This window comes from Trichinella spiralis (assembly GCF_000181795.1).
Source record: "Trichinella spiralis strain ISS 195 chromosome Unknown Scfld5, whole genome shotgun sequence".
In the NCBI taxonomy this organism is placed as follows: Eukaryota; Metazoa; Nematoda; class Enoplea; order Trichinellida; family Trichinellidae; genus Trichinella; species Trichinella spiralis.
The window spans coordinates 719,988-745,771 of record NW_003526944.1 but is presented as its reverse complement, the minus strand read 5'-3'; the positions used below and the strand labels follow the sequence as shown (position 1 = coordinate 745,771).

The window sequence follows — 25,784 nt, the reverse complement described above, 5'->3', positions numbered from 1 at the left end:
TATTTAACAGCAAGAACTGGGTGATTTAATTCAATTGATCACTATAGTAAGTTAAATTAATAGCCCGTATCTTCTTGAACGTGTCACAAATAGATAATTGTTTGGAAGTTGCTTATGATTTATTCAAATGCACAATACTCCAACGCTCTCCCTTCATCTGAAATAGTGTTGGGAATTTGATACAGATTATGGCTATCCATGTTCTTCTTAGGTCTTTTAAGAGCTCAGTAATCGACATCGTCAATCAGCAAAGACAAGTCTGAGAAAGAAGAGAATAAGGCCGAAAGAAGAAATGTGGAATAGCAAAAATATAGAGAAAGTTAATGCTGTTATAACGTGTATCGCTTTCCTTCACATAGTTCTCACGCATAAGATTCAGGGATTGTCGCGATGGTCCAGTTCGGTCCAAATTTTTACCGCCCTATTTTACTAGTCATTGAATAGGCTGTTTTATTGGAACTTCGTGCCATTGTCTTATTGGTGGATTGAAGCAAGCTCAATATAATTCTCGAAAAATAAATATTTTCATTACTAATGTTACGTCGCTACTATTAAATTTACGTAATCCCAAATGAAATATTCGAACTAATGAAACGAAAAAATATTACAGCTAATCACAACTGAAATCCAGAGATGGTTTGAGGTTACTCTTAGATTGGTTCCCAACCTGCCCCTTTCGCTTTGGGATATTTGAGGGGTCTTTTCCCCCTGTACCTCTTTCCCCCTCCTTCTTAAGTGACTCTTAGAAACAAAATGAGGAAAATATTTATTGGTGAAGGTATTTTCTCAATGATGGAAAAGAATTAACAAATTTGTTTTCATTATTCATTTTTAAGGAAGTATGGAACGCTATATAGTTGAATTCTGACATTATCAAGTTGCTAAGGTGAGAATGAACAGCCTTACTCCGTTAACTAGAAATAGTTCTGTGCAAAAATTGATCAGTTTGAAGTGTCCTCTGATGCAGCAGCAGCATCCTTATGAAAAAGTATTAGTTCTTTGAAATGACAAAAGTTAAAACTGAACAGCTATTAGAGTCGTAAAAAGTGACCATGATTCACAAAATTTGAAAGTTATCCAAACAGCGGCATAGTGTAAGAAAAAATAAGGAAAAACCAACAAATATGCAAAACTTCATACCTGGCTGATGGTATATCGGTGATTAGGAATGAAGCAAACGTAAAGGAGTGAAACTATCCAACTGATGGTCATTGTTTGATCGTATCTGAAGTCCAATATTCCCAACGTATATGTGGATGTGAAGCAACAAAATTGAGCAAATTACCTAGCGTAGCACTTAGACGAATACTCTTCAGCAAATAATTATATATTAGTCGCCTGCTCATGATGAATTCATTTTTACATTTAGTTAATTGCTTCCAGATTTGAATGGCACAAAATGCTTTCAGCAAAATACCCTTCCCAGTGTTCACCATCCAATTACCATAAAGTTACTTTGCTGACGCGTCAATGCACATATGTTTACTCTTCGTGAATTAGGGCACTGAGCTTGCATGGCTCTTGAAGTTCATCATGGATGATTTGAACACTTATAAACTATAAATGGAAGATTGTTGACTTTGGCTAAATCAGCTTCTTAAAGCTTTGATTTTTCGCTTTCATTAAAGCTTTCGATTGGAATAAAAAGATGAATAAGAATCACGTACGTCCCAGAAAACAGGCTCACAAAAAATAAATACAATGAAAGTAATTGAAATTTTTTGAAAAAAGTTTTCATAGTTCAAAAACAATAAATGCTGATAAGGAAATTTATGACAAATTCCAGAAATGACTATTCAAGAGGAAATTGGATGAGTTTTACTACATACACTGAACAAAGAAATTTGAATCAGTTTTCAAGTAATATTGAACCAGCAGTTTTCAGAAAAATGGAACTTTCTGTTCCAAACATTGTTCAATGGAGTATTTAATTCAATAAACATGTTTATATCTTTACATTAAAGAAACTCTTATAAAGAGTAAAATCTGCTACTATTTTCAGTGTTGTAATTATTACAGTAGTAGCAAAGATAATCATATCGACTGAAATTTGAATAATATTTGAAAATAAATAATGTTCTTGAATAAATGAATTTTGAACAGCAACTGCTCAAATATCTTATCAATATCTGTCCACACACAAATATTATAATATATAACACATATAATATATAACATTATTATAAAATTTGCATGATATGTTGTGTTAGTGATAAGGCTATAGAGAGGGTTTTACCGTTTCAGCAATAAAGCTTTGTCTGCAATACTTTGGCCGTTGAATTTCATCATTTAAATCAAATAAACGCAACACTGTTCGCATTTACAAAATATCAGGATCATCTTGCGTAAAAGAAAATATCTAAATAAAAAAGTATCCAGTAATTATTATCTGAATCAGCAATTTTTTCAGAGCATCACTGGGGTTGACTTTTTGCAAAGCGTGAAAATATCTCGTGAACGGAAAGGAACATTGTGATTTACTTTTATATAGTGTAAGGATGAAGAGCTGGGTTCCTGCATGTTAAGGGATCAATTGTATAGGAATAACCAAGCCGGAGCAAACTATCATGCAATCTGACTATACTTTATTTTTCTTTAAAGACAAAAATGCAATCTGCTATATTGTTTAACATTTGACTAAAAAAGATTTTAAATTTATATAGCAACTTTCTGCTTTTTCTTCTTACAGCCCATACAAATAGAACAGGTTCTGAAGTTGTTCACTAGATAGAACATTAAAATGCAATTAAATCACAGAAAACAAAATTTATCCTATGTTTTCAAAAAATAATACCCCAGGGCGACGGCATATCCAATGAATAAATAATGAGCAAAGCGTTTGCACACTTTTCAATAGTTGAATTAGTCTTTTTACTGCTTTTTTCTTTGAATCTTGAAAAAGTAAGAAAAACTTTTGAACGCAGTAGCAAATCTACTCAGCTAATCACATGATGCGTTAGTCAATCACTCATAGTCATTCAAATAGGCAGGAAAGAAACAAGCGCAATATAAAAAAGAAGTCTCGTAACAAACGACAACACTACGTCACAAAATCTGCGCTGACCAAAGTCCACTTGTGCTTAAGTGTTTGATCGTCACTCAGTGCAGCCGCATTCCACTATTCTAAATCAATTACAATCAACTACTAAATCTATATTGAAAAACATTATTTTACTTACAGTAGGAGAGAGAATAAAATGTCACCTTCAAGTATTAATCATAAAATATTTTTAAAAAATAATGGAATGTAATTTTCCAAGAACAAACCGCCGCGAAATTGTATAATATGATATCACATAATACTTATGTATATATATAAGCTCAGACTGAAGAATGGCGAAACATGGGTTGGGCAGATTTGAAGGCGGAACTAGAAATTAGAATTGACCAATCAAGTTGAGCACCAAGCCGGTGAATTGCTGTAAAACACATTATTAAAACTTAATTTTCTCTATTCTACTGTAAAGTGGGAAGAAAAAATCAAACTTTCATTGAGTAAGTTTGCCCCACTCGTAGCAGGTGCCGTTTTATTTTAGCAACTATGTCTGAGCGAGACTGCTTACGCAGCGAGGAAATTCTTAGACGTAAGAAATTGGATTTTTTCATTTGACTGGACCAAGTCTACATTTTATCTCTACTTACTCGACGTCTGAGTTAATTGTTGTTGAATTTAGATTTGAACGCACTCAAGAAGTTGAAAGATGACTTGCAATGTCAAATAGAATGCCAAGAGCACGAACTGGTGCAGTTGGACGATCAACTGCGAGTGCTAAATGAAAAGCGCATACAAATGATTTCTGACATCGATCGAAGAAAAGAAGCTTACGCAACTTTGGAATCTTCGCTTAGCAATGCTACAGTATCATATCAAAAGGTATTCGTTGCATGTTACTTTGAATTGTTCGATGAATGATGAGGCTTTGTGCGGTTGAACCACTGATTACACAGCTCATTTGGTGTTTGTAGCCGAAATTGATTTTTCAGTTGCTGGAGAGCTCGCAATCGTTGGTTGCTTTTATGGAAAAGGAGAAGAAAGAAATTCAAAAGCTAGTGAATTCCGGCAGCCAATACTGCTCGTCCGAGATGAACAGCAGTCCGAAGAATTAGACAAAGCGCTTTATGTTTAATGTTTAAATGTTCTGCTCATTTGGTATTGTATTTTACAATCCACATTTTCCAAACTTTTCTTTCAGTCAACTATCGCAACACAAATCCCACTTTTCTTAATAGTATTTAAGCGGTGTTAAATTTTTCGAAATTCCTACTGATCACTAATTATCATTCTTTGTTCAGAATTAGAATCACTGAAACGTTTGTTTCTTGATTTACTGTAAGTGCATTACTGTAAATATTTGAGTGGTTTTCAAGTGTGTGATTATTAGTTGAATAAATTATAACTGAAAAGTGTATTCGTTTTCAATTTATTCCACTCAAGATAACGTTGGATTAATTAATTAATTAATTAATTAATTAATCAATTAATTTTTAGCAAATTCTATATAACGAGTAAACAAAAAAAATTCAATTAATAAATAGCCTGACCTTTTTATTTCAGAGAACCAAAATTGCAAATTAACCAAACTATGTAGATTCAAGATGCAACGTAAGCGTCGAAAGTTTTCAAATGCTCTTTTTTCACAAAAATTCTGAAACCTTTAAAAGCCGAATTTACATGAAAACAGTGATTGTTCTAGGGATGGAAGAAGGAACAATTGCAAACAAACTTAAACTTACCGACAAATAATTGCCGGTGAGATTTGTCCAATTTTGTCTCTTTGAACCAACTGAGAACGTCGGATAAATTATTTTTCTCTTTGTACCGTTGACAGAGCAGCACAAAATTCGCATACGCACTAGGGGCAACGGCTTGCTTAATCTAAATGCAAATTTTGTCTCATCAAATTTTCACCTGAGCTTGTTTGTTCAGTTATTCATCTACCGAGGCGATATAATTTGCGATGCTCTTCACGGTATTCTCTTTCTTCTCAACCTAAAAGCAAAATCAATCAATAATTAAGATAATTCTGAGTAAAAATGTTGCATCACATACGGTGCACTCGGTTGTTTGAATATTATCACACTGATTCACCTGAAACAGAGAAGTACAATTTCAGTTTCAATGAAAATAATAAAAGTGAAAGGAAACCTGCGGTTGTGCTTCCTTCTCGACGGATGTTTCTGGTTGAATATCACGCTGGAAAAGTAGTTAAAGAGGAATAAGCATAATCATAATAATTTCAATAATATGAAATGATCAAAATAAACTGGCTACTTTGATTTTGATTTTTCTTCGAACAGAAAAAGCTGATGAAAATGAAGCTTGTGAATAATTATCATCTGTCTGAGGTAGTAGATACTAAAATAAATAAACAAATTAATGTATCCGCCGTAATAAAAAAGAAAAAAAATTCTTTTTTCTACATTTTGCATAGCAGAAGTTGACGGCAAGCTGAGATCATCCCACACACTGGACAGTTGACTGCTTTCAGATGCTCGACCATCGTCGGAACGATAAGTCTGCTGCAAAAGATCGAAACTTGGCAATTCTGATTCTTCGATAATTTCCACGCGTTGTCCTGAAAATTAAACCGACAAATAAATTTTACTTATAAAAAAATACTGCATGAATTTTTTCAAACTTTTTGAAAGAATTTTTGATTGATTATTTTCTTTGAAATCAAAAGCAAAACAGTCGTCATTGTGTTCAAGCAATTTCGAATTGTCACTAGATGCTTCAGCATGAGTGCTTGCTTGTGTCAAACTGCGCCTACTGCATTGGTGTTGTTTAAAAAAATTCGCCAACGCCTTTACTACATCACCGAAATTTTTGTACGCCATAGCAGATTGACGTAGCCAATTTGGATAATAATAATTTGGCCATGATGAGAATCTTGAAAATAAATAAATGATGCATGTATATTTTCAACAATTGCAAAGAAAAAATCTTCATACCTATTATCGGCTAGAATAATTGCACCAAAATCATTTCTGTGACGAATTACCCTGCCGATGGCTTGGTTGACAACTCGAACTGCGTCCAGAACGTACCAAGCTGAACCGTCGAGCGACTTGACAAACATATTCATTTGTTGATTGAAAATATTGAAATTTATTTACTGCTTCTTTCTCTTACCAGTAATTTTTTCTGCTTTTGCTCGTTCAAGTAATCTCGTTTCAAACGCACATGCGGATCAAATGCCGGTGGAAATGGAATACCAGCGATGACAACAGCACGAGCTGAACAGTCGGAAAAATCGTAACCTTCGCTCAGCTTAATCATATTAATAATATAAAGTAGCTGAATTGTGTGTATGTACTAGTGTTTGAAAATTTGCTCACTTTTCCTCTGAGAACCCCGAAAAATACTACACCAAGTTCAGTGCCGCTGGCTTCGGCAAGTCTCTTGTATTCATCCATTACAGTTTGAAATTCACACTTGGTTTTCGGTTCAATAAATACCTTCTTAAAACGCTTCACACGATCCATAATTGAATTGTTCTACAGTATTAAAAAAACTGAAAATAATAAACGTTTTGAAAAAAAAACAGAAATTTACCGTCCAATAATTGATGCAGTTATTCAATTGAGTATAAGATGCAAAAAAGATCAAAAAACCTTGTGGAATAATACGGCAAAAATTAACTATACTGTTGCCTAATGAATTGAGATATTTCTTGTTGTTCCTGAAGAGAAGACGAATTTGCATCAATCATCAAATAACGATAATTTTCCGCTATTTTTTCTCCCACATGCCGATTATTTATTATTACCTATTTGAGAAATCAGCATGCAGACGTTCACCATCTGGACCTGAAGGGCAAATGCAGAATAAATATTGTTCCGATTTGACAATGTGACAATTTTCCAGGCGAATTGGAAATGGACTGAAATATAAAAACAACATTTCAAAATTCACCGTTCAAAATATACAGGCAATACTGAAGCAGCGCACATCCGCATCTCGTTCACAAAACTGTCCAATGGTGAAAGAGTACCACTGGTGACGATCACTGATCTCAGTTGACATTTCAACAACAATGACATGCCAATGCCGGCACTGAAACACCAGTAATTGATGCTAAACGATCCGGGAATTTTGCTGCAATTGGAATGAGATTCTGAATCGGAATTTTTGCTAACCTGACCGGAGCATATGTAAACCTGGATATTTCAACAGTTGTTGAAAATAATAATAAAGTAAATTGATATTGATGAAAATGAAAACCTTGAAATCATCGGTGTCATGCATGATTTCGCATTTCGAAGTTTGGGATATGTTTCGATAATAAACAGCATTGACAAGACTGGAAAATTTTGAAAAAGCCAAACCACGACTCACCCATGGACTATTGTTTGCTGCAGCAATGACGGTGAGAAGAGGAAAATTTTCTTTTTTAAATATTACAATTTTACCTTTGACAGTTAAATACGAGGACAAGTGATCAGCCAGAACGCTGATAGGTTCGCACATATCCGGTCGAATGCCAGCTTTGAGTAAAATATCCGACAAAAAGTGGCCAGGCAATGTGATGCCTTCTTCCAAATTGCCTTCACATGTTGCTGCAGTAACCGCTTCGCAGAATTCTTGTTCTACCTTTTCCAGAAGAACTGCCGACCACAAATATATATGTATATGTACAATGAAATTGTAAAAATAAAAAAAAGAAGTCAGTAATTACCAATTTGATTCGACAAAACGTTCATATCAACATCAGGAAGTGTTGCAAGTTTTATCTGCAGAGCATCTGAGCCAAACAGTTCCTCAGTCTCATCCTAAAAAATAAAAAATATTTAAAAGTAAACAATCAAGCAGCAGATTAAAAGCTCATATGGCAAATATACTCTTTGTTTACGAATAGTTTCTTGGTCATCAATTAACAATCTCAGTGCATCTTGAGCTTCACGTAGTGCAGCAGCGAAATCTTTACTAGTGAAAGAAAAAGATGCGCTTTCTTCACATACTTTTTCCTGCAAATCAAATCAAATCAAATCAACACGACTTTTACATGATGTCCAAAAAAATACACTGAATCGATAAATAACAAAAATCAACAAATTATTCAAGTAAAATTACCAAATTATGTGCTTCATCAAAAATAAGAATATTTCCACTCAAATTGATTTTGTTCACTCTTCTAGTCTAAATAATGCTTTTGCATGCAATTCCGCAATTCACTAAAATAATTCAAATAATACAAATTTACCGTAGGATCTAGTACATAGTTGTAGGGCATTAAAATCAGATCTGCCTCTTCAACACCTTCTCGAGCTTTGTAAAATGGACAAAAACTGAAACAACAAATCAAACATCAGAAAAAAGTAAAACTGATAATACAAAATGTTGAATATGAGAAGAAAATACAAATTATCATTTTAATTTACAAATTAAAATTGAATTACTTGTTCAATTTACCGCTTGACAGTAAATCTTCAATATCCATCACTTTGTTATCACCAAAAATGAATGACGTTGCTGTTGCATCTGAAAATAATATCGCAAAGTCATTCAATTAAACCGTGCACGTTAAAATTTCGCTTGAATACTTTTTAATTCGTTGTAATATCTACAACTGCGGCTTAACCGTTTTGCTCGACAAATATGATTCTACAGTGAAAACACAAGAAGCATAACTTACACATACACACAAAAGCAAAAAAACGACAAAAAATAAACAAAAAACACCTTAATAATGCTTTGCTTTTCGGCTTTCACTTCTTCGTCGATGCACAATTGATCTCGCGATCCAAGAATACACACACGAATTCTGAAACATTCATTGCACGTCGATTGCAACAATGAATAATACCAAATTTGAAACGGAAAATAAACCCATACCCTGCGTAAGTAGTTTTATTCAATTCTTTGATCACTTGAGACAACTGTGAATGAGTACGAGATGCGTAAAGAATCTGTGGTCTGGCTAAAGTTAAAATGTCCAGAAATGCTCTCTCTGCGTAAAAGCAAAACTGCTCATAAATATTTACCTGGTTGAAGTTGTTTTTCATTTTTTGAGAGATTTTTTGACATGGACATGTTTGGAGTGATATTCTCTTTAGGGTGTACAGTCTCCAACCAGCCGAGACAGGCGCACAACAAGCAAAGCGTTTTACCGGTTCCAGTAGGCGATTCCAACGCCGCATTCGAGCGCTGAATGTTCAAGTGAAGCAAACAGTAAGCAAAACAAAAGTTCTCTTCTGTAAGCTTAAAATTGTAACTAAACTGATCAAAAATAACTAACCTGATTAAGACAGGTGATCACTTTTTCCATGTAATCCAACTGGCATGGATAAGGTTCGTATGGAAAGTTTACCAATATACCGCAAATTGTGAGCTGCATTGCAGAAATACTTTCAACTTTTTGAAAAGCACTTCTCACTCACCCATTCGCGTACTGTTTATTGAAAATTGATTAAATACATTAAAGTAACTGATAATAATGTATATAAAATATTATTGACAGTGAATTAAAAAAAATTAACTAAATCAAGTAAGTACTCCCGCCGATATAATTTGCTGGAAACGGTAAAATAAGAGAATTCAAGTACAATTTACAATTTGAAATAGAATCGCAACTGTAACAATTGATTTCAGTTCAAGATTACAAGCTTTAAAAATAATATAAAAATATATGACTGAATATTCAAAGGAACATTTTTTCCTTTTATAATCTGCATGCAAAAATGATAAAATTATTATTAACATTTTTTCATTTGAAAAGCATAAAAATAAAAAAAAGCAGTCATTCATAGTGAAAAAACATTATGAATTGGAATTTTAAACAGCTACATGTAGGAGGAGATTGTTTTTAAATTTTATAAAACAGAAAAACTTCATTCGATCCTAATTATCAAAAGATTGCTACATTTTACGATCGATCTTCATCATACTATTATTCATTTCACGTGTAAAGGAAAAGAATTTTTCTGTGAAAAAAATGGATGATGATGATGTTCATCGAGAGAAAAATTTGTCGTCTTCACAACAGGATACAATTTTCGATTTCATTTATCGTGAAGATGTAGACAGCTTGGCAAAAGCAATTGACAAGCAGCCTAGTCTGTTGACAGAGACCAGTGACAACGAACTGGGTCCTTTGGAATTTGCACTGTTCCACGGAAAATCCTCTTCGGTGGATGTACTGTTGACCAGGAAAAAATGTCCCCTACGCGATGCGCTGTTTTTTGCCATTCTGCTCGACGATCGTCCAACGATGAGCCGAATTTTGGACATGTCAAAAAAGACCGAGGTACATCCGATCGGCCGGATATTCTTCCCGTGCTATTTTACCCCGATCATGATGGCCGCAATATTGGAACGTGACTATGCTTATATGTTGCTTCGAGACACTGGTCACAGTTTGCACAGTTTACGGTTGGCGCACTGCAAATGTCAACTGTGCCTCACCGACGGCTGGAAAGACTGCGGTCCCAGTCAACTGGCGGTCATTCACAGACACCAGTCGCTTGCCTTGGCCAGCGAAAGTCGACTGTTGTGCCCTGGTCAGCGAGATCCGATCCAAGCTTGTTTCGTTCTCTGCAATCGTCTGGACTGGTTGATTGAAAATTACAGCAGCGAAGAGGCATTCTATCTCAATATCCGCGATCGAGTTTGCGATCTGATGGGCAAATTTGCCGATTGTTGTCAAACTGAGGACGAGATCAGGATGCTGTTCCAACGGACAATGGGCAAAGCTATCGACTGTGGGAACGTGTTGCCTCGATTCGACATGGCCGTCACCACGTACCAACGGGAATTTCTCATCGAAAGCATGTCCATGCAGGCGTTGCACAAGCTGTGGATGGGCTCTTGGATCGACTGGCCGTATACGAACTTCTTCGTCCGCACTTACCGGGTCGCCATGCACACCATCTTCCACCCGGTCGCTTGCTTGCTCTACTTGCTCACGTTGAATCGGTTTCCGAAAAGTTTTCGCAACCCCTGCGCCCGCTACCTGAGCTACTTCTCCGCTTACATGCTGTTCTACACTATCGCCTTCATCTTCACCCAACACGGGCAGCGGGATTCCCACCTGCGGGGCTGGCCTAAGTCATTGGTCGGCAAAGTCACACTTGCCTATTTGTATCTGTTTCAGCTCGGCTCTTTCACGATCATTTGCACCGATTTGAAGCACATGGGCATGGAACGGTTCTATTATTCTTGGTGGCGTATGTTGGATCTGTTTCAGTTTTTCATCTTCGGCTGGTCATTCGTAGCGTTGACATATTCAACAGCATATGTAGGCGTTGATGACGGTATCACCCTGTTGCCGAGGTCCAGCTGGCCAAGTGGTGATCTGAACATTCAATTTGAGGTGCTGTTTTCTATCGGTTTGGCACTGGCGTCGATGCGAGTGATTTATTTTTGGCAAACTTCTCAATTTTTCGGTCCAGTTCTGGTATCGCTGTTTCGAACTGCCAGATATGTCCTTTTCTACGTGTTCTTCATGTGTTTGATCATGTTCGCGGTGGCAGTCGGTCTCAGTTATTTGTATCAAAATTACGAAGGCAACGTCGCCACGGATCCCATCACCAAGGAAGAAATGGTCCAGCCGAAATATTTGTCCAACTACATCAGAACACTGGCATACTTGTACTGGGCTTGGTACGGCTACATGCACCCGAAGATGAAGCTTCGCTTAGTTGTCGGACACAATCAGCTGAACGAACCGCCCGTCAAGCACAATCTGATCGAAACTGCCGGTAACTTGCTGACCTGTCTTTATCACGCGATCATCATAATTTCCGCCATGCACCTGATGACTTCCCTGTTGACTGCCCACGCGGCGTATGTGATCCGAACCCAACGTCGAGATTATAGATTTATCGTCTGTGAAATTTGGAACGAATATTTTCAAAACTGTCGCACACTGCCGCCACCATTTTGCTTCTTCCACTTGCTGTTCAATTATCCGGTGTATTACAAGAAAATCCTTTCCTTGGACGATTCATTGAAATCGTACTATTCCATCTGGAATGCTTTTCAGCTGCCGAAATGGCATTCAACTTCGTGGAATCGCAAATATGAAAAATTGATCCAATCGCTAATTCATCGTGTCCGAACTAAAAATTCACGTGAAATCTTATAACAAATAAATATCTTTTCCTTTTTGCTCTTTTTAATTTATATAATACTGCATTTTTCAAAAATAATAATAAAATTCGTGTAGAGTACAATGTTTGTTTTGATCAAAATTTTTTGTGCCATCTGATGATAAAGGGGGTTAGATGAAATTTTGCATTCTATTCTATCTATACATTAGCTGTTGTAGTAGTAGTTGAAATAATCAACTGGCCGTTTTGCTGCAACAGGCTCCGTCTCTAGCTCATCCAATAGCTGACTGTCATGATTTGTTGATTTGAAAAAGTTCGATTTGAATGAATCCAACGACAAAGTCGATCTTGTCATGTCGTTCTCTTGTGAATCTCCGTCGGCTAAGTCGACCGACAACAACGGCGGATCACGGTAAAGTATCGCTCGCCAAGGATCAATATTGCCAAAAAATGGTCGCAACAATCCCAATGACTGTTCCATCACAGACGGTGATCTTGCCGGCACCCGTATGATCGTCTCGTCTACAGTAACTGATTTGGTCACCGCCGCCGCTTCGTTGAAATGTTCTTCATTCGACGTTGGCTGACTGGTGTTCACCAACTTGACCATATCTACCACTGTACGTACCATATCTGAGCGAACCAGCTTTAGCAGCTAACACAGTTTTTATTTATTTACATCAAGTAAGAAAAGCAAAATTATTAATTACATATTTATATATCATCATCCTATGGGAAAAAATCTCTCCTTTATTTTTGTATACTAGTTTTATAAAAGAGTTTCCATAGAAAATGAAAAACCATGATCAATACTTTTCAATTTACTAAATAAACTGCTGATAAGTGATGCAGAGTTTGATGTAAACTGCCATTTTCTCACGCTTCGTTTATTTAGGCAAAATGTAAAATAGGTTTCACAAGTTATCATAACCGGGTAATGCTAATTTGTTGCACATTTGAAACAAATACTATTTCAACTTCTAACAACTGCATCGCACACTTTTGAACAAAACAAATTATCTTTCATTCATTCATTTGAAAAAAATAAAAACCAATGAACTCTGTTTTTTCAATTTTTTTCGTTTTGAAATTCAAAGTAAAACAGTACAAAAAGAACAAGAATAAAATTAAATATGCATTACAATTTCAAATAATAGCATTACTTTATTATAACAATACTTCAAATAAAAACTCTCCGACTTTTAACTGACAATAAAAGAAAAAAAATTAAAAAGACTTTAAAATTTTTAATTAAATAATATTTCATTTTTCTTAATTGCAAAAATTCACACTTGAATGCACTTTTCAACTGTATACAGGCAGTATACAGTATGATTATTTTCATTTCATTTTCAAAGAAAATTAATTGAATCTCAATCAATGCACACCGCGTACAAGCTGCGCTGAAGCACAAAATAATTGTCTTATTGGCAATAAATTCAATTTCATTCGAAAACGAATTAGTTTATTCATTGAAATGAATTAATTAATCAGGCACTTTTATAAGTTGTATAAAATTAGTAAAAATAAAATGATTTCCTTCGAAAGAATTGAACAAGAATAACAACGAATGGATTGAAGTTGAAGCTGAACAACTGAAAAAACACTGATGCTAAATGAACCCACTAAACTAACTAGCTGACTGTCACAATTTACAGATATAAAGTGAAATCTTGTTGCTTCTCAAATTTAAACAATAAAACAAACAAATAAATAAACTCACAGCCATAAATTAAATAAAAACACAACAACAACTTACCTGCAGTTTTTTCAGGCAAAATTTTAGGCAACATTGATGACAGCAATGATTTCCATCCGTTGGTTAGTTCATCAGAAGCAGGTACAGATTTCGAGGCTCTTTTGAAAAAATCTTGAAATTCACCTAAAATAATATTCATAATAACAACAATAAAACATTTTTACAATCAATTTTAACAGCCAGACTATGCATAGTAATAAGCATATGCAAACATTTTTTTAATAAAACATGCATGTAAGCTTATTTGCTATTTGTTAAATTTCATGCAAAAGAAATCATTCTACATAGTACTGAATTGAATTGAATTGAATTGAATTTTCTCTGCTTACAAAATTTGAACAAGCTTCTTGGAAATAACTGTTTGTTGACTGAGTGTAAAAGTGCTTAATTTACAAGAAATAACTCAAAATCAAGTTCAAGCAATTCTAGTTTTATAAATAATAAAATTATTAATCTAGTTTTTCAGTGAAAGTGGTTTTTCAAAAAAAATAATGCTAAGAATAGACAAGCAAAAAATATAAGTAAAATAGTAAAAGAAAAGAGAAGAGCTTTTACCATTGCACTGGAGAGAGAGGGAATGTCCATTCCACCAGTGCTTTCCGTAGAGAAATGGATTGCAAAAATTCTGTGAACAAAAAGCACACTGATAATTAATTTATCATCAACTGTAGCAACTTGAAAATTTGGTTAAATCGAGCATTTTTATGCAAATAAATATGCTTGACCTGTGTTAAATTTGAATAGTCGACGAAAATCTGATGTTAATGGCATGCTTTTGAATGATGTAATAATATTTTATATTCGCCATAATGACATCATAATATGATCATTTGTCGATGATGATAATATATATAATTTAAAGTGAAGATTGACAAAAAAGACTTACGAAACGTAGGAAGAACAAAACACTGGCAAAGTGTCCAGTGGAAAGTGACCAGCAGCACCAGAAACAACGGTAAGACCGAATTGGAGGGCATCTCTTCCTTTAGGAGGATCTGTGGACAATGTTTTGAATAAATGTCACTCTGCTGCTGAAATTTGCACTGTCCGTTGGATGCTTGTAACAACAAAGAGAAGCTGAAATTTTTCAAACAAACAAAGCATCGCCTTAATCACAGTCATTCGACTGTCAATTCCTGTCACCCAAAAAGGTGATCGACCCATATTGGCAAAGCATCGATAACGTTGCAGACAGAAAACGGGTCGAATGCTGCAGCACTTTTCAACTCACAATTTTCTCCCATGCTTCTTTTTCCCATCATCACTACAACAATCCGAGAGATTACGTAATCCACCGACACAAAAATTACACATTTTTGCTTTTCGTTTTTCTAAATCAAATGAGAAAATTTACTTTTCATTTTCCAGGTATTCAATATTATAATAAAATTGTACATTTAATATTATAACATGAAAATATGATCATGGAATAGAAATATTCACTTTTTCTTTTTTAAAAATGAATTTGTTGAAACAAAATGTGAATAGTGAAAAAAAAACTAATGCTGATAATAATTTGCGTTGAAAGGTGAAAATTATCCGGAAATACGTTCAAAAATTTGAATAACAAACTCGTCAACTGTACATACAGTATAGTAAGAAAAAAAACAAAAAAGTTCAATAAGAAATTAATCAAATGATACAGTAGGAAAACAATTTTCTTTTTTCTTGTTCAAGACAAACTTTATCATTGAAATTGTCATCATTCGCACAGACTGATAAAATGAAGAATTAAATGACGACGATGGAGAAATTATTGAAATTGCAAATGCCGCTATTTTGGAGCAACAGCAACTTTTTGAGAAATGATGAACGATGACGATGTTGATGATTACTTTCATAAAATTGATAAAGCAACAAAATCAGCCCCGCAAAACAAAATTCTGGCTAATAATGACGATGATCATCAACGCTGGCTGTTGATCATTCATTATTCTTTTCTCTTCAGCTTGAACAGCCTGCATAAGTTTTGAACGACGACGACGACAACGCACGCAAAAACGCTAACCAAAAAGTTGATGGTGCAGATAGAAGAAAAAGGCAAAGCTTAAAAAAGCAAAAGCTATCTGATGATGATGATGATTGTTATCACAGTTTGCATGCAGTTGCAATTTGCGATGGAATTTTTATCAAAACACACACGTCTACTATATGCTCTTTTTTTAGAAATTCAATTTTCAAAATAATATTAAAAAGAAAAACTTTTTTTTTAATTGAAAGGTACAAAAAAGTAGAACCGGTTTTTTCCTACTTGAACATCAAACAATAAAATTCTGTAATTGGAATGAATTAGTTTGAAATTTAATTTTTTTTCATTTTTTATATTGAAAAACTTTCCTAAAAGTTCAATATTGATCAATTTTACAGCTTTGTCATTATTTATTTTCAAAGTTCAACTGCTTTTTACATTCAACAAATAATAAGGGTGATTAAAATGAAAAAAATCATCATTTGCATATTCATTACACAATTCTATTTATATCTAAATATCAATATGTAAAATGGTAGAAATAATACCGATCAAAAAACTTATATATACATATATGTAATGCAACACATTTACTGTCAACAGAAAAACTATTGGAAGCTGAACGTTAATAATTCTAATAAAGAAGAGAAAAACCCGTTGCACAATTTTCGATAAAAGAAAAAAGAACTCTCGACATTTGAAAAAAAAACCAGAAATTTCGATAAAACAGGTCAAAATATGAAGTAATAATACCATTTGCACATTTGTCATGAAAAGCATATATAACACAACACAACACACAACTTCGTCATCATTGTGTTGCTTATTTTTGCCAAGGACAGTGCAAACATTTCCCAAGGCTAACCGAAGCAAAACACTTACTTCCCCTTTAGCAAATTTCAAATTTGAATAGAATTAATTCTACTACTGCTGATATGAAAATAATCAAAAAGAAAACAAACAAACAATTTGAAATGAATAATAAAAATTGCATAATTACCAATTTGAAAAGATTCGCCGCAATGGTAACAACGGAAACTGCTTCTTCAGTGACTGCTGTGCTGTGTCGTATGTTTCCATCCATCCGCGCTCGGCAATATTAAAATTAAATAATAAATAGCCTGTTGTAACATTTTAAATGACCAAAAGCAATAAAAAACGTTTAACGACAACAGCCGGTAGTTGAATAAAATAAAAACAGCTATTAACTTCACCAATTGTTCAATCGCTGAAAAAGTTCAAAATTATACATTTATTATTCGCATATAACCATTTAACACAACTCGACAATGATAAAAATAAAAATAATAATGATGCTGTTATACTGATGACAAATGGATGACAATAATCCACTAGCCACAAAGCCAACCAGTGAAGAAGAAGAAGAAGAAGAATCATTTTATTATTAATTGTTGTTCAAAGTTTCGCGACCGATCAATTTGCAGAACGTTTGCAAAGGCGACAATAAATAATCACCACTTTGCAATGATCAGATCAGCATCGGCGTCGTTTTTGCTCCAACCAATCCGGCCACACCCTATTCATCTGATTCATTCCAACGAAAAGTGCCTAATCAAAAATTATGCATGCGCTCAAGCCAGTTCAAAATTGGCAAAATGCTTGGGGGATCGTCGGTCGATCGATCGATCGATACAAACAATTTTCGAAATCAAAATCATTCACACACACACAAGCTTTGAAAATATGATAATTTGACGGAAACTTTTTTATAAAGCAATAGGAAAAGCATATGGTAATAATAATAATAAAGCATAAAAATAATTTTCCCTCTTTCATGCCTTTCTCCGTATTATTGCAAACGAAAAATCAACCCTAACATTTGTTCTGGTTAGTAAATTTATTTGAATAATTAGTATAAATAAAATTAAAAAAAAATTATATTTAAGTTTAAAAAAAATAATAAAAGAGAGAAAAAGTGAAAACATGTTACCGAGTGTTGTGCGTGTGGGATGGCCAGATGTCCGTCAGTATAAGCACAATGATGAGACGAATGAACCAAGCAACAAATGTAAAGCAATGCAACCAACAACAAAAACAACAACATGTTAGCAATTGTAGCCTGCTGTTATACAGCAGCAGCTTATCCTTCTTCTTCATTTCATTATTATTATTTTAATTTTTATTATCATTTTTTTCATATACAACATTATTTTTCTACATTATAATATTATTTTCATAACATTTATTAATAATGATAATGAGATAAGGAAAGAAAAAATAAAAAAAAATTTCAGTCAACGTTATTTTGTGCACCAAAAAAAATAGAACGATCAATCGGCACATTATGAACATTATTATTATGCAGCATTATGATTATGAACATTGTGCATTATGAAACAACCAACGTTGTTGCAACAACAACAACAACAACAGCCACACTGTACATGAAACTACTGCCCGGTAATACTGTTGAACCAGCGTTGTTTTGATCTGAAATACAAATGCAATATATATATTTATTTATATATTAAATTTGCTGATTTGTATCAAGGAAAAAAACAGTTGAAATTAAAACTGCTCATTTTTGTTTGTTCTGTTATGCTTGATTTTCCTAAACTGTCAACTGCATCCCACAACGTGATTAATGAGCCATTCGAAGAATCAATTTGAAAACATCTGGTCTACTACTCGACTAGTGAGATGTGTTTGCACTCGGCTTGCTCGTGTTGTTGTAATAAAATGAAGAAAAATATCCAACACTCACATCCCCCATCCATCCAGTAATAATAGTCGAATTATCAAATAAATAAAAGAAAATTTTTTTTAACATCATCTCTCCATTCGGTTGTTGCCGAAGAGAAACAAACGAACGCAACATATTTTAAAAATGGACGGACGCCTGTCGTCAGCAGCAATTTGCTATGGACAATTGAATTTAAAGCTTTGAATTATATAAATTGGAACTTTTGCCGAATTTCCGTCGGTTGATAGCTAAAATCTAACCAACTAACCAACCAAAGATGATGGGAAAAGTTATAGCTAGCCAGTTGATTAGCAGCAAACTCAGCAACATGAAAAAAAAGATTAGCACCACACAATTTTAACGTTGGACAAAAAAATTGCTGCGATGAAAAAAGAGAAAAAGAAAAAAACAGATGATAATAATAATTATTATTGTGGATAATGTCCACCACTAAACTGTTTGTCCACCAATAACCACCTCAGTGGATGAAGAGGAGAGAGCAAGAAGAACGAGTAAGTGGAAATGTTGAAATAAAATGCTAGCTTGCTTTTGAATAAAAATTAAAAAAAAACAGAAAAATGCTTACTTCCGACAATATTATTGACTGGGACACTTTCTGTGGTAGAAGTGGTGGTAGTGGTGGAGTAGTGTTCACAATTGATAACAGTTTTAACGATAGCATCGAAAACGAACGTCTTGTTCGCCGAAGGCGCGTCACCAACACCAACATCATCATCATCACCATCACTGTCATCACCTCTTCGTGTCGGTGGTGCACAATAGATGTTATTCACATCCAGGGGCATAACGCCGAAACAGCGGACCACGGCTGTCAACCAGCCCACACTAGTAGCGTCACAATGGACAGTTTCGTTGGGGTGGATTTTCAAACTGAACGTCGGCTTCAGCAACCAGTCGAACAACGACCGATCCAATTCCAACGTGCCGACGTTGCGCAACTCGACGTCTATGGACGTGGAGCCGCTTGTAGAAAAATTGGCGTACAATTTCCGCAACGACGGACTGTCGAAAATTTGCAATTCTCTCAAAGCGGTCAAGGTGCCAAAAATGGCCAAATCGAGCTGTTGTAGTTCAGTATTGGAAAGAGTAACGCTCGGAAAGCTGGCACCGTAGAACGCATCGACGGCTATGGTTTTGATCGGATTGTTGGTCAAGTCGACGCTGATCAAGCTTGTCATATTGCCGAAACTCGCCTCAGATAAATGGGCTATACGATTGAAGCTGACGTTCAAATACCTGAGCAATTTCAGTCCAACCAACGCACCGCTCGGGATGCTCTCCAACTGGCAGTGGCTAAGGTCCAACGTCGAAAGGAGACTGGCAGATTTGGCGAAGGCGCCGTTGCTGACCAGCGCTATCGGATTGTTGGATAAGTTGAGTTGTCTGAGTCGTTCAAAGTCGACAAACGCGCCGTCGTCCACTGACGTTATCTCGTTATAGCTCAGATCGAGCGAACGCAGGGTCTTCTGGACAGGCACCAGAGCGTCCCTTGGAATTTGACTCAATTTATTTCCGGGCAGTTCCAGGGTGGTGAAAAAACGCAAGTATGTGAACGCGTTCAAATCAATGTTCATCAACTGCGAGTTGGATATGCGCAGCGTGTGCAAAGACGTATTTTTCGCGAACAAGGCGTTCAAACTTTTAATGTCGGTGCCGTTGATGATCAACGTGTTCAACTTCTGCAAATTCTGAACCGCCGACGGTACTTCGGACATTTTTCCACCGGCATTAATTTCCAATCGTTCAATCTCAGAAATGGCTAGACCATTGAACGCCATGTCATCAATTACCAACGGCTGGGAGGATATGGTTGAAATGGTCAACTCTTTTAAGGTGTCTTTGAACATGAAAAACTGATCCTTGGACACTGAACTGAAATCCCCTTCCAACAGAATCGATATAATTTGACAATCGTTTTCGCTGAATTGTGGTATTTCATGTAAATTCATACAACGTGCTGTAGTTGGCAGATTACAACTTTCTGATGAACACCAACACTCCTCGCTGAATGTACATTTTTTCCGAACCGCGTCAACACTGGTGCTGCTGCTACTTACTTTGAGAAAAAGACAAATTGTCAATATCCTAAATAACATCACAATGGCCAACGACCGTCGTTGTTGTTGTTGCCGCATGAGTTCGTTTGTTCGTTAAATATGGTGACAATTGAACAATTTTTTTCCCTTTTGCAAAAAGTGTCTGGACTGAAATGACGGCAACTGCTGCTGAACGACTACTCAAACTGATTGCTAGGTACAAAGTGTATAGTAAAAGCAACTCTAAAATGCTGACAATTGAAATTCCAACCAATAATACCAACAGACTTCGATGACACTTGCTAGAACAAGTTTTATTTCTTACCACGCGCTTTGACGACCGGTTGGGTAATAATAAACTGGCTTTAATGCTCGCGTGCTCTCTCGTGTGCGCCGTTCTCCTTCGCCTCAAAACTTTGTATGACAACGGGTCGGCCACCAACACCAGACGGCGTCTGAACCTTTAATGTTCATCTCCTCGCGAGCTGATTGGTCCCATCAAATCGATAGTCCCGTTTTCATTGGTCGACAATGGCAAAGGTCGAACGCCTGACAATCAACCCACTCATATTGGATCCGTTGTTGTTTTCCAATTTCTTCCCTATTTTTTGTTCTTTTTTTCTGTTATACACAAACCAATATATGTTTAAAAAAAACTTCACATCTAAATTTTCATGATTCACACTTTTCATCAACCAATTTTTTTTTGTTCCTCAAAAATCCAACACACCTGAAATACAAAAACAAAAAATTACAATTCATTTAAAATTTCAAATAATAATTTAAACAATTCTGACTTTAAATCACAATCAGCTTAAGTTTTCCATATGCGGATACATTCCATATTGCGTGCATTGTTTGAAATTATAAATCGTAGGTCATTTTTCAAGTGGAAATTAAATTATTGATTTTCATTGGTGAAAAGAAACATTTCACTCGGCCACATTATTATAACTGCTTCAAACAATATTTCATCAATCATCATTGTTCATCACAATCACAAGTTACCTTAACGATGTGAATATTTTTGCTTGCAAAGAATGCAATTTATAATTTCAATTACTACAACTATTTCATTACATATATTTATTGGAAACAATAGTTTTTATTCAAATTTTCAATTATGAAATATTAAAACTAAACAGCAAATTCGTTAGTTATCTATCCTGTGAATTCACATTCATCCATTCTCACACGAATTTCATCCACAACACATTGCTGAAATTAATGATTAATTTGTTCTGATTTCAAATTTTTTAAATTGAATGTTTTCCTTTTTTTCATGAAATAAAAACTGAAAATAACATATTCACAAAATTCCAATATATCACAATAATCTATAAATCATGATCAAAAAGAGAAAAAAAATCATCCCCAGAAACAGATGTGTCAAATGGAAAATTTAAAAGATAACTTTTCAATGAGTTTTTTAACCAACAGTTTACAAATTGTAATGATATGAATAATCAAGCTGTTTTTTATTTTTATTTTTTTTTCTTCTACCTTTCATAGTAATTTCTGATAAAGTCACTATTACGTGTTTCAATGAAATCTACATTCAAGCGGCAAAACACTACACACTAAGGGTAAACAATACAACATCATCACCACCACCAATGGTATAAGCTTGACGTGAAATAGAATTAAAACTACAGATAAATTGATATATTATTCACAACCACAAAAAAAAGTTCAACACAGATGTAAACTGATCTTTAGAAATTTATAAAAATAAGTAAACATTAATGTATGAGAAACTGTTTTTTACTTGATGCTTATTACGCAGTTAGACTTCATCAATGCGGGGACTTCAAACCATACAACGTTATAATCATTTCAAATCCACATTGTTGCAATTCAACAGTTTCCAATTCAGTTTTCAATCACTGATTCACTGATAAGTGATCATGAAATCACGAAAAAAAATATACATAAACTTATTTTGAAACTAACAACAACTGATTGATTATTAAGTTTGATAAAGTGAACAATGAATTGTGTAAAAAAGCAAAAAAAAAGTATACCAACATAAAAGTGACTAACTGTGAACTTTTTTGTTTAGCTTGCATCACATTCATTTCATGCTAATAAAAATACATTCAACACAAACTGTGCAAATTCTGTAAAAAGAATACTAATTTCTTCATCAACGTTTTCTTGGTTTCGTAATTTAAAATTAATTCACTTCAAAATTGATGAAATAAGAAATATAATAATAAAAAGAAAGAAAAAAAATTATTTTCTGAATATTTTTTCAAATATATATTGATAGATAAATAGTTATGGATGATGTAGAAATTGGTTTAGAAATTTAGTTATGTGTAGTTTGAGAAGACAAAAAGCTCGTCGATGTTCAGCTTTGCTTGTCGCATGCGTGATGACCTTGAGCAACGATTGGCAGAGCATTAATTGACAAACTTTGAAGCACATCTTACACTTCACAAGCAGTGTCATATAGCATGCAAGCGACCAAAAATGCCGCGCCCTTTTGCCCATGTGTGCCGAATTCTTGTCCGGCGCATATTGACCGGCTGAACCCTTCTTTAATATTTTCCGCACAATGGCGAGATTCAAATTTTCATTGTCATTAGCTTGAACGTGAGGCTGTGTGATATTCGATTGAGCTTTGATTAACTGAATTGTGGAAACTTCTCTGCCCCATCCATCCATCGATCCATTTTTAAAAGCTTGCGCTACTGGAGTGCAGACATTTATTGCTCAATTTCTTGACAACAGTTCATCACCATTTTCAAGCACCTGTTGCATTCCACACTCGCTCACTCATCGTTTGAGCTATTTTATTTTATTTTAATTTTAAATTGATTAATTGTCGACATTCTAAATATCAACCATTTTAAAGAAGAATTAGCAGCAGAAAGAGGCAAATTTGAGTGTTCACTGATGATCATTACACTTTTTGAACATCAAAAAGATACAAATGTACAACAAAAACTATATATATATATATATATATATTTCACTGAATACTGGCGACCTTGTCCATCAATAAAAATAAGGTCAGAATAATAAATGAAAACAAAGCTTGCTGTTGCATTAACAAAATTTCCGAATAACTATAAAATTTTAAATTGAACACATTAAATATTTCTCCTGTTACCAATGACAGAATTGCTAAACATTTTTGCAAAATATTCTCAAGGTCGACTGACGTGTGCTAAATTTTTTAACGTCACGTTTTTGATATTTTTAATTATACAAGAAAAAAATATTCCTCAAAACAATTTTCAAAAATTCCAAATTACAACTATTATGTGCTAATAAAAAGTTCGTTCATCCAAGAATATAGATAAATAAAATAAGCCATTTTTTAAATCATGTTTGAATCGTAAAATCACACTCTGCGTTATGATGTTAGAAAATGGAAAAAATAGTTTTTAAAAAAAAATAAATTTTTCATTTGAAATATTATAAAGCCATTTACATTGGTTTTCGCAATTACAGAATGAATCATCATCAGTGGATGGTGAAAATTTTTCCAAAATTGAAATAAATAATTGAATAAATTCATTGCTTTTTTTCTACTATACGTCACTTAAAAATGGAAAAACTTCAAAATAATTAAAAACATATTTTTCACAAAATGAATTCATATCCAACACTGTACGAATGATGGAAAGAAAAACCTATCCCTAAGTTATGTTAAAATGAAAAAAAGAAAATACACCAAGTTCACTATACCACCACTCTATTTGTCTGTGCATGTGGATGGATATAAAAGTGAAGATAATGATTGACTGTAGATAATTTTTACGATCACCTCTGAGATAACAACGCTTCGGAGATATCACAATCCCCTGAGATTGTTCATTTCCATATTAAAGCATTGAAGCGTGCGTTCGATGTGTGACTGACTAATCCCACGTGTCGTGACGTTTTCCAATTTGGTCAGCTTTACAATTTTTCACAATGCTTGTTGCTTTACAATTATACGTCAATTAAATCATAAATTTCCTATTTGCAATATTTTCACCAGCTTGTGACTAGATTTAAAATCACTAATTCAATCTGAGAATATCGAATAAATAAATGATCAACTTGGTTTACAATGCTATGCAATGATTCAAGCTATGCAAAAATTTGATGTTGAAATGAAAATTAACCAAATCGATCCACATCACTTTTTTTCTGCAATGGTCTATCTTATCATTTTACCAATTTCACAATTTACTTTGCTCCAAATCAAATTTTGCTTGGAAAAAAGTTTTCAAAATCACAATAATAATTGTCGTCAACGAAATCATTGAAATAGTTGAAAGATTTTACTGGCTTCAGCAAAGCAGTTTTAATTTCAGTTTGTTTTTTTTTTCATTTTTCGACCGTTGATCTTGCACAAATCACACAAAAAATTAATAAAAGTGATTAATATTCCAACTTGATATATATTGTAAAAATAGTTGCCAGTCAAAAAGTTGTCATCACACCGTATCGCCACATTTGATCGGTCGGTCGCGTTCTTTTTGTGGAGATTGATACGGGCGATTGAGGGTCAAAAATGGTTTCTTGTTATTGTTATCATTCGCTCAGCAGACGGTCACTACGACCTTGCTCCACTGGTGACCACTGGCCGCTTTGTTCATTCAACACCGTTGACTATGAATGAGTGTACTGTGCTGTGCATGTGTCTTCTTCTGCTTTTGAAAAAGAAAGAATTCAATCAAAACCACTTTTCCAAACAACAAACAATTAATTGTCCTGAAAATGGTTCGTTCCTTCCTTTTGGCCAAACGTTTGGTCTCAATGCTCTTGTCCTTTGCCGTGCACCGATGATTAGTGAAAATCTTGCGCTTTTTCGCTTCATTTCAAGCAATGTAAGCTGTTATGCTTGAATACACCTGGCTTTCAATTGGAAAACATTTCGGCGTCACCATCTGTGCGCCACCAATTGGTATATTGAAATTTTCAAAATTATTTCATTCATCTATCAATCATTAAGTTACTATTGTACATTATTCCTCAGATGAAAAAGGAAAAGCGAAAGAAAATCAACAATATATATATATATATATATATATATATATATATATATATATATATATATATATATATACTTTTAAACTGAAAAATTACAAAATTCACAACTGAAATTCAGAACGAAAGAAATTCTGCGAGCATTTGTTGTTTGTTACAGATGTGAATCACCAGCATGCACGCCTTGACCCTGTCAATTATCATTGCCGGCAAAAAAGCTCTACCTGATGGATGGTTCAAGACAACCGATCTCCA

At 34.4% G+C, this 25,784-nt stretch overlaps 8 protein-coding genes across 8 annotated transcripts; 4 read left to right on the top strand and 4 right to left on the bottom strand.

Moving 5' to 3' along the window:
• The first annotated feature begins 3,541 nt into the window (after positions 1 to 3,541).
• On the top strand, positions 3,542 to 4,107 carry Tsp_03838 (coatomer subunit beta). The gene is made up of 3 exons (XM_003374596.1): positions 3,542 to 3,584; positions 3,675 to 3,874; positions 3,985 to 4,107. The coding sequence occupies exons 1-3, from the start codon at positions 3,542 to 3,544 to the stop codon at positions 4,105 to 4,107; spliced, it is 366 nt and encodes a 121-aa protein (XP_003374644.1).
• A 171-nt stretch (positions 4,108 to 4,278) lies between these two features.
• Positions 4,279 to 9,338, bottom strand: Tsp_03837 (DNA repair helicase family protein). Its single transcript, XM_003374595.1, has 25 exons — positions 9,240 to 9,338; positions 8,986 to 9,202; positions 8,837 to 8,921; positions 8,684 to 8,765; positions 8,545 to 8,605; positions 8,401 to 8,482; positions 8,205 to 8,289; positions 7,843 to 7,968; positions 7,680 to 7,773; positions 7,414 to 7,608; positions 7,226 to 7,389; positions 6,917 to 7,161; positions 6,771 to 6,884; positions 6,644 to 6,683; positions 6,367 to 6,498; positions 6,134 to 6,271; positions 5,953 to 6,068; positions 5,640 to 5,890; positions 5,422 to 5,576; positions 5,273 to 5,356; positions 5,147 to 5,194; positions 5,051 to 5,089; positions 4,940 to 4,990; positions 4,735 to 4,876; positions 4,279 to 4,397 (listed from the first exon to the last, which is right to left on the bottom strand). Exons 1-25 carry the CDS (start codon positions 9,336 to 9,338, stop codon positions 4,279 to 4,281), a joined length of 2,964 nt encoding a protein of 987 aa, XP_003374643.1.
• A 597-nt stretch (positions 9,339 to 9,935) lies between these two features.
• Tsp_03836 (hypothetical protein) lies at positions 9,936 to 11,047 on the top strand. Its single transcript, XM_003374594.1, has 2 exons — positions 9,936 to 10,607; positions 10,664 to 11,047. Exons 1-2 carry the CDS (start codon positions 9,936 to 9,938, stop codon positions 11,045 to 11,047), a joined length of 1,056 nt encoding a protein of 351 aa, XP_003374642.1.
• Positions 11,048 to 11,132: 85 nt separating this feature from the next.
• On the top strand, positions 11,133 to 11,704 carry Tsp_03835 (hypothetical protein). Its single transcript, XM_003374593.1, has 2 exons — positions 11,133 to 11,289; positions 11,313 to 11,704. Exons 1-2 carry the CDS (start codon positions 11,133 to 11,135, stop codon positions 11,702 to 11,704), a joined length of 549 nt encoding a protein of 182 aa, XP_003374641.1.
• Positions 11,705 to 11,901: 197 nt separating this feature from the next.
• Tsp_03834 (hypothetical protein) lies at positions 11,902 to 15,124 on the bottom strand. The gene is given in 7 exon segments (XM_003374592.1): positions 11,902 to 12,060; positions 12,290 to 12,706; positions 13,687 to 13,733; positions 13,811 to 13,933; positions 14,697 to 14,887; positions 14,904 to 15,020; positions 15,042 to 15,124. The coding sequence occupies 7 exon segments, from the start codon at positions 15,122 to 15,124 to the stop codon at positions 11,902 to 11,904; spliced, it is 1,137 nt and encodes a 378-aa protein (XP_003374640.1).
• A 1,865-nt stretch (positions 15,125 to 16,989) lies between these two features.
• On the bottom strand, positions 16,990 to 20,639 carry Tsp_03833 (putative leucine Rich repeat-containing domain protein). The gene is made up of 2 exons (XM_003374591.1): positions 19,278 to 20,639; positions 16,990 to 17,007 (listed from the first exon to the last, which is right to left on the bottom strand). Exons 1-2 carry the CDS (start codon positions 20,637 to 20,639, stop codon positions 16,990 to 16,992), a joined length of 1,380 nt encoding a protein of 459 aa, XP_003374639.1.
• Positions 20,640 to 21,701: 1,062 nt separating this feature from the next.
• On the bottom strand, positions 21,702 to 23,210 carry Tsp_03832 (conserved hypothetical protein). The gene is made up of 2 exons (XM_003374590.1): positions 22,959 to 23,210; positions 21,702 to 21,758 (listed from the first exon to the last, which is right to left on the bottom strand). Exons 1-2 carry the CDS (start codon positions 23,208 to 23,210, stop codon positions 21,702 to 21,704), a joined length of 309 nt encoding a protein of 102 aa, XP_003374638.1.
• Positions 23,211 to 24,616: 1,406 nt separating this feature from the next.
• On the top strand, positions 24,617 to 25,387 carry Tsp_03831 (hypothetical protein). The gene is made up of 2 exons (XM_003374589.1): positions 24,617 to 24,694; positions 24,956 to 25,387. The coding sequence occupies exons 1-2, from the start codon at positions 24,617 to 24,619 to the stop codon at positions 25,385 to 25,387; spliced, it is 510 nt and encodes a 169-aa protein (XP_003374637.1).
• Positions 25,388 to 25,784: the final 397 nt, after the last annotated feature.

Excerpts from the sequence above, each read along its gene's own strand:
- Tsp_03838 (XM_003374596.1), top strand. The coding sequence starts at position 3,542 with ATGTCTGAGCGAGACTGCTTACGCAGCGAGGAAATTCTTAGAC. Across the intron at positions 3,585-3,674 it reads CAGCGAGGAAATTCTTAGAC|ATTTGAACGCACTCAAGAAG; the intron begins GTAAGAAATTGG and ends TGTTGAATTTAG. Across the intron at positions 3,875-3,984 it reads CTACAGTATCATATCAAAAG|TTGCTGGAGAGCTCGCAATC; the intron begins GTATTCGTTGCA and ends TTGATTTTTCAG.
- Tsp_03837 (XM_003374595.1), bottom strand. The coding sequence starts at position 9,338 with ATGCAGCTCACAATTTGCGGTATATTGGTAAACTTTCCATACGAACCT. Across the intron at positions 6,499-6,643 it reads ATTCATTAGGCAACAGTATA|AACAATTCAATTATGGATCG; the intron begins GTTAATTTTTGC and ends TTAATACTGTAG. Across the intron at positions 4,991-5,050 it reads TTCAAACAACCGAGTGCACC|GTTGAGAAGAAAGAGAATAC; the intron begins GTATGTGATGCA and ends TTTTGCTTTTAG.
- Tsp_03836 (XM_003374594.1), top strand. The coding sequence starts at position 9,936 with ATGGATGATGATGATGTTCATCGAGAGAAAAATTTGTCGTCTTCACAA. Across the intron at positions 10,608-10,663 it reads ATCTCAATATCCGCGATCGA|GATGCTGTTCCAACGGACAA; the intron begins GTTTGCGATCTG and ends GGACGAGATCAG.
- Tsp_03835 (XM_003374593.1), top strand. The coding sequence starts at position 11,133 with ATGGGCATGGAACGGTTCTATTATTCTTGGTGGCGTATGTTGGATCTG.
- Tsp_03834 (XM_003374592.1), bottom strand. The coding sequence starts at position 15,124 with ATGTGTAATTTTTGTGTCGGTGGATTACGTAATCTCTCGGATTGTTGT. Across the intron at positions 13,934-14,696 it reads TTTTGTTCTTCCTACGTTTC|GTGAATTTCAAGATTTTTTC; the intron begins GTAAGTCTTTTT and ends ATATTATTTTAG. Across the intron at positions 13,734-13,810 it reads TTTGCCTGAAAAAACTGCAG|AAGCAACAAGATTTCACTTT; the intron begins GTAAGTTGTTGT and ends TTTAAATTTGAG.
- Tsp_03833 (XM_003374591.1), bottom strand. The coding sequence starts at position 20,639 with ATGCGGCAACAACAACAACGACGGTCGTTGGCCATTGTGATGTTATTT.
- Tsp_03832 (XM_003374590.1), bottom strand. The coding sequence starts at position 23,210 with ATGGATGGATGGGGCAGAGAAGTTTCCACAATTCAGTTAATCAAAGCT. Across the intron at positions 21,759-22,958 it reads AGTGTAAGATGTGCTTCAAA|CAATGTGTTGTGGATGAAAT; the intron begins GTTTGTCAATTA and ends CATTAATTTCAG.
- Tsp_03831 (XM_003374589.1), top strand. The coding sequence starts at position 24,617 with ATGATTCAAGCTATGCAAAAATTTGATGTTGAAATGAAAATTAACCAA. Across the intron at positions 24,695-24,955 it reads ATCACTTTTTTTCTGCAATG|TTGCCAGTCAAAAAGTTGTC; the intron begins GTCTATCTTATC and ends TTGTAAAAATAG.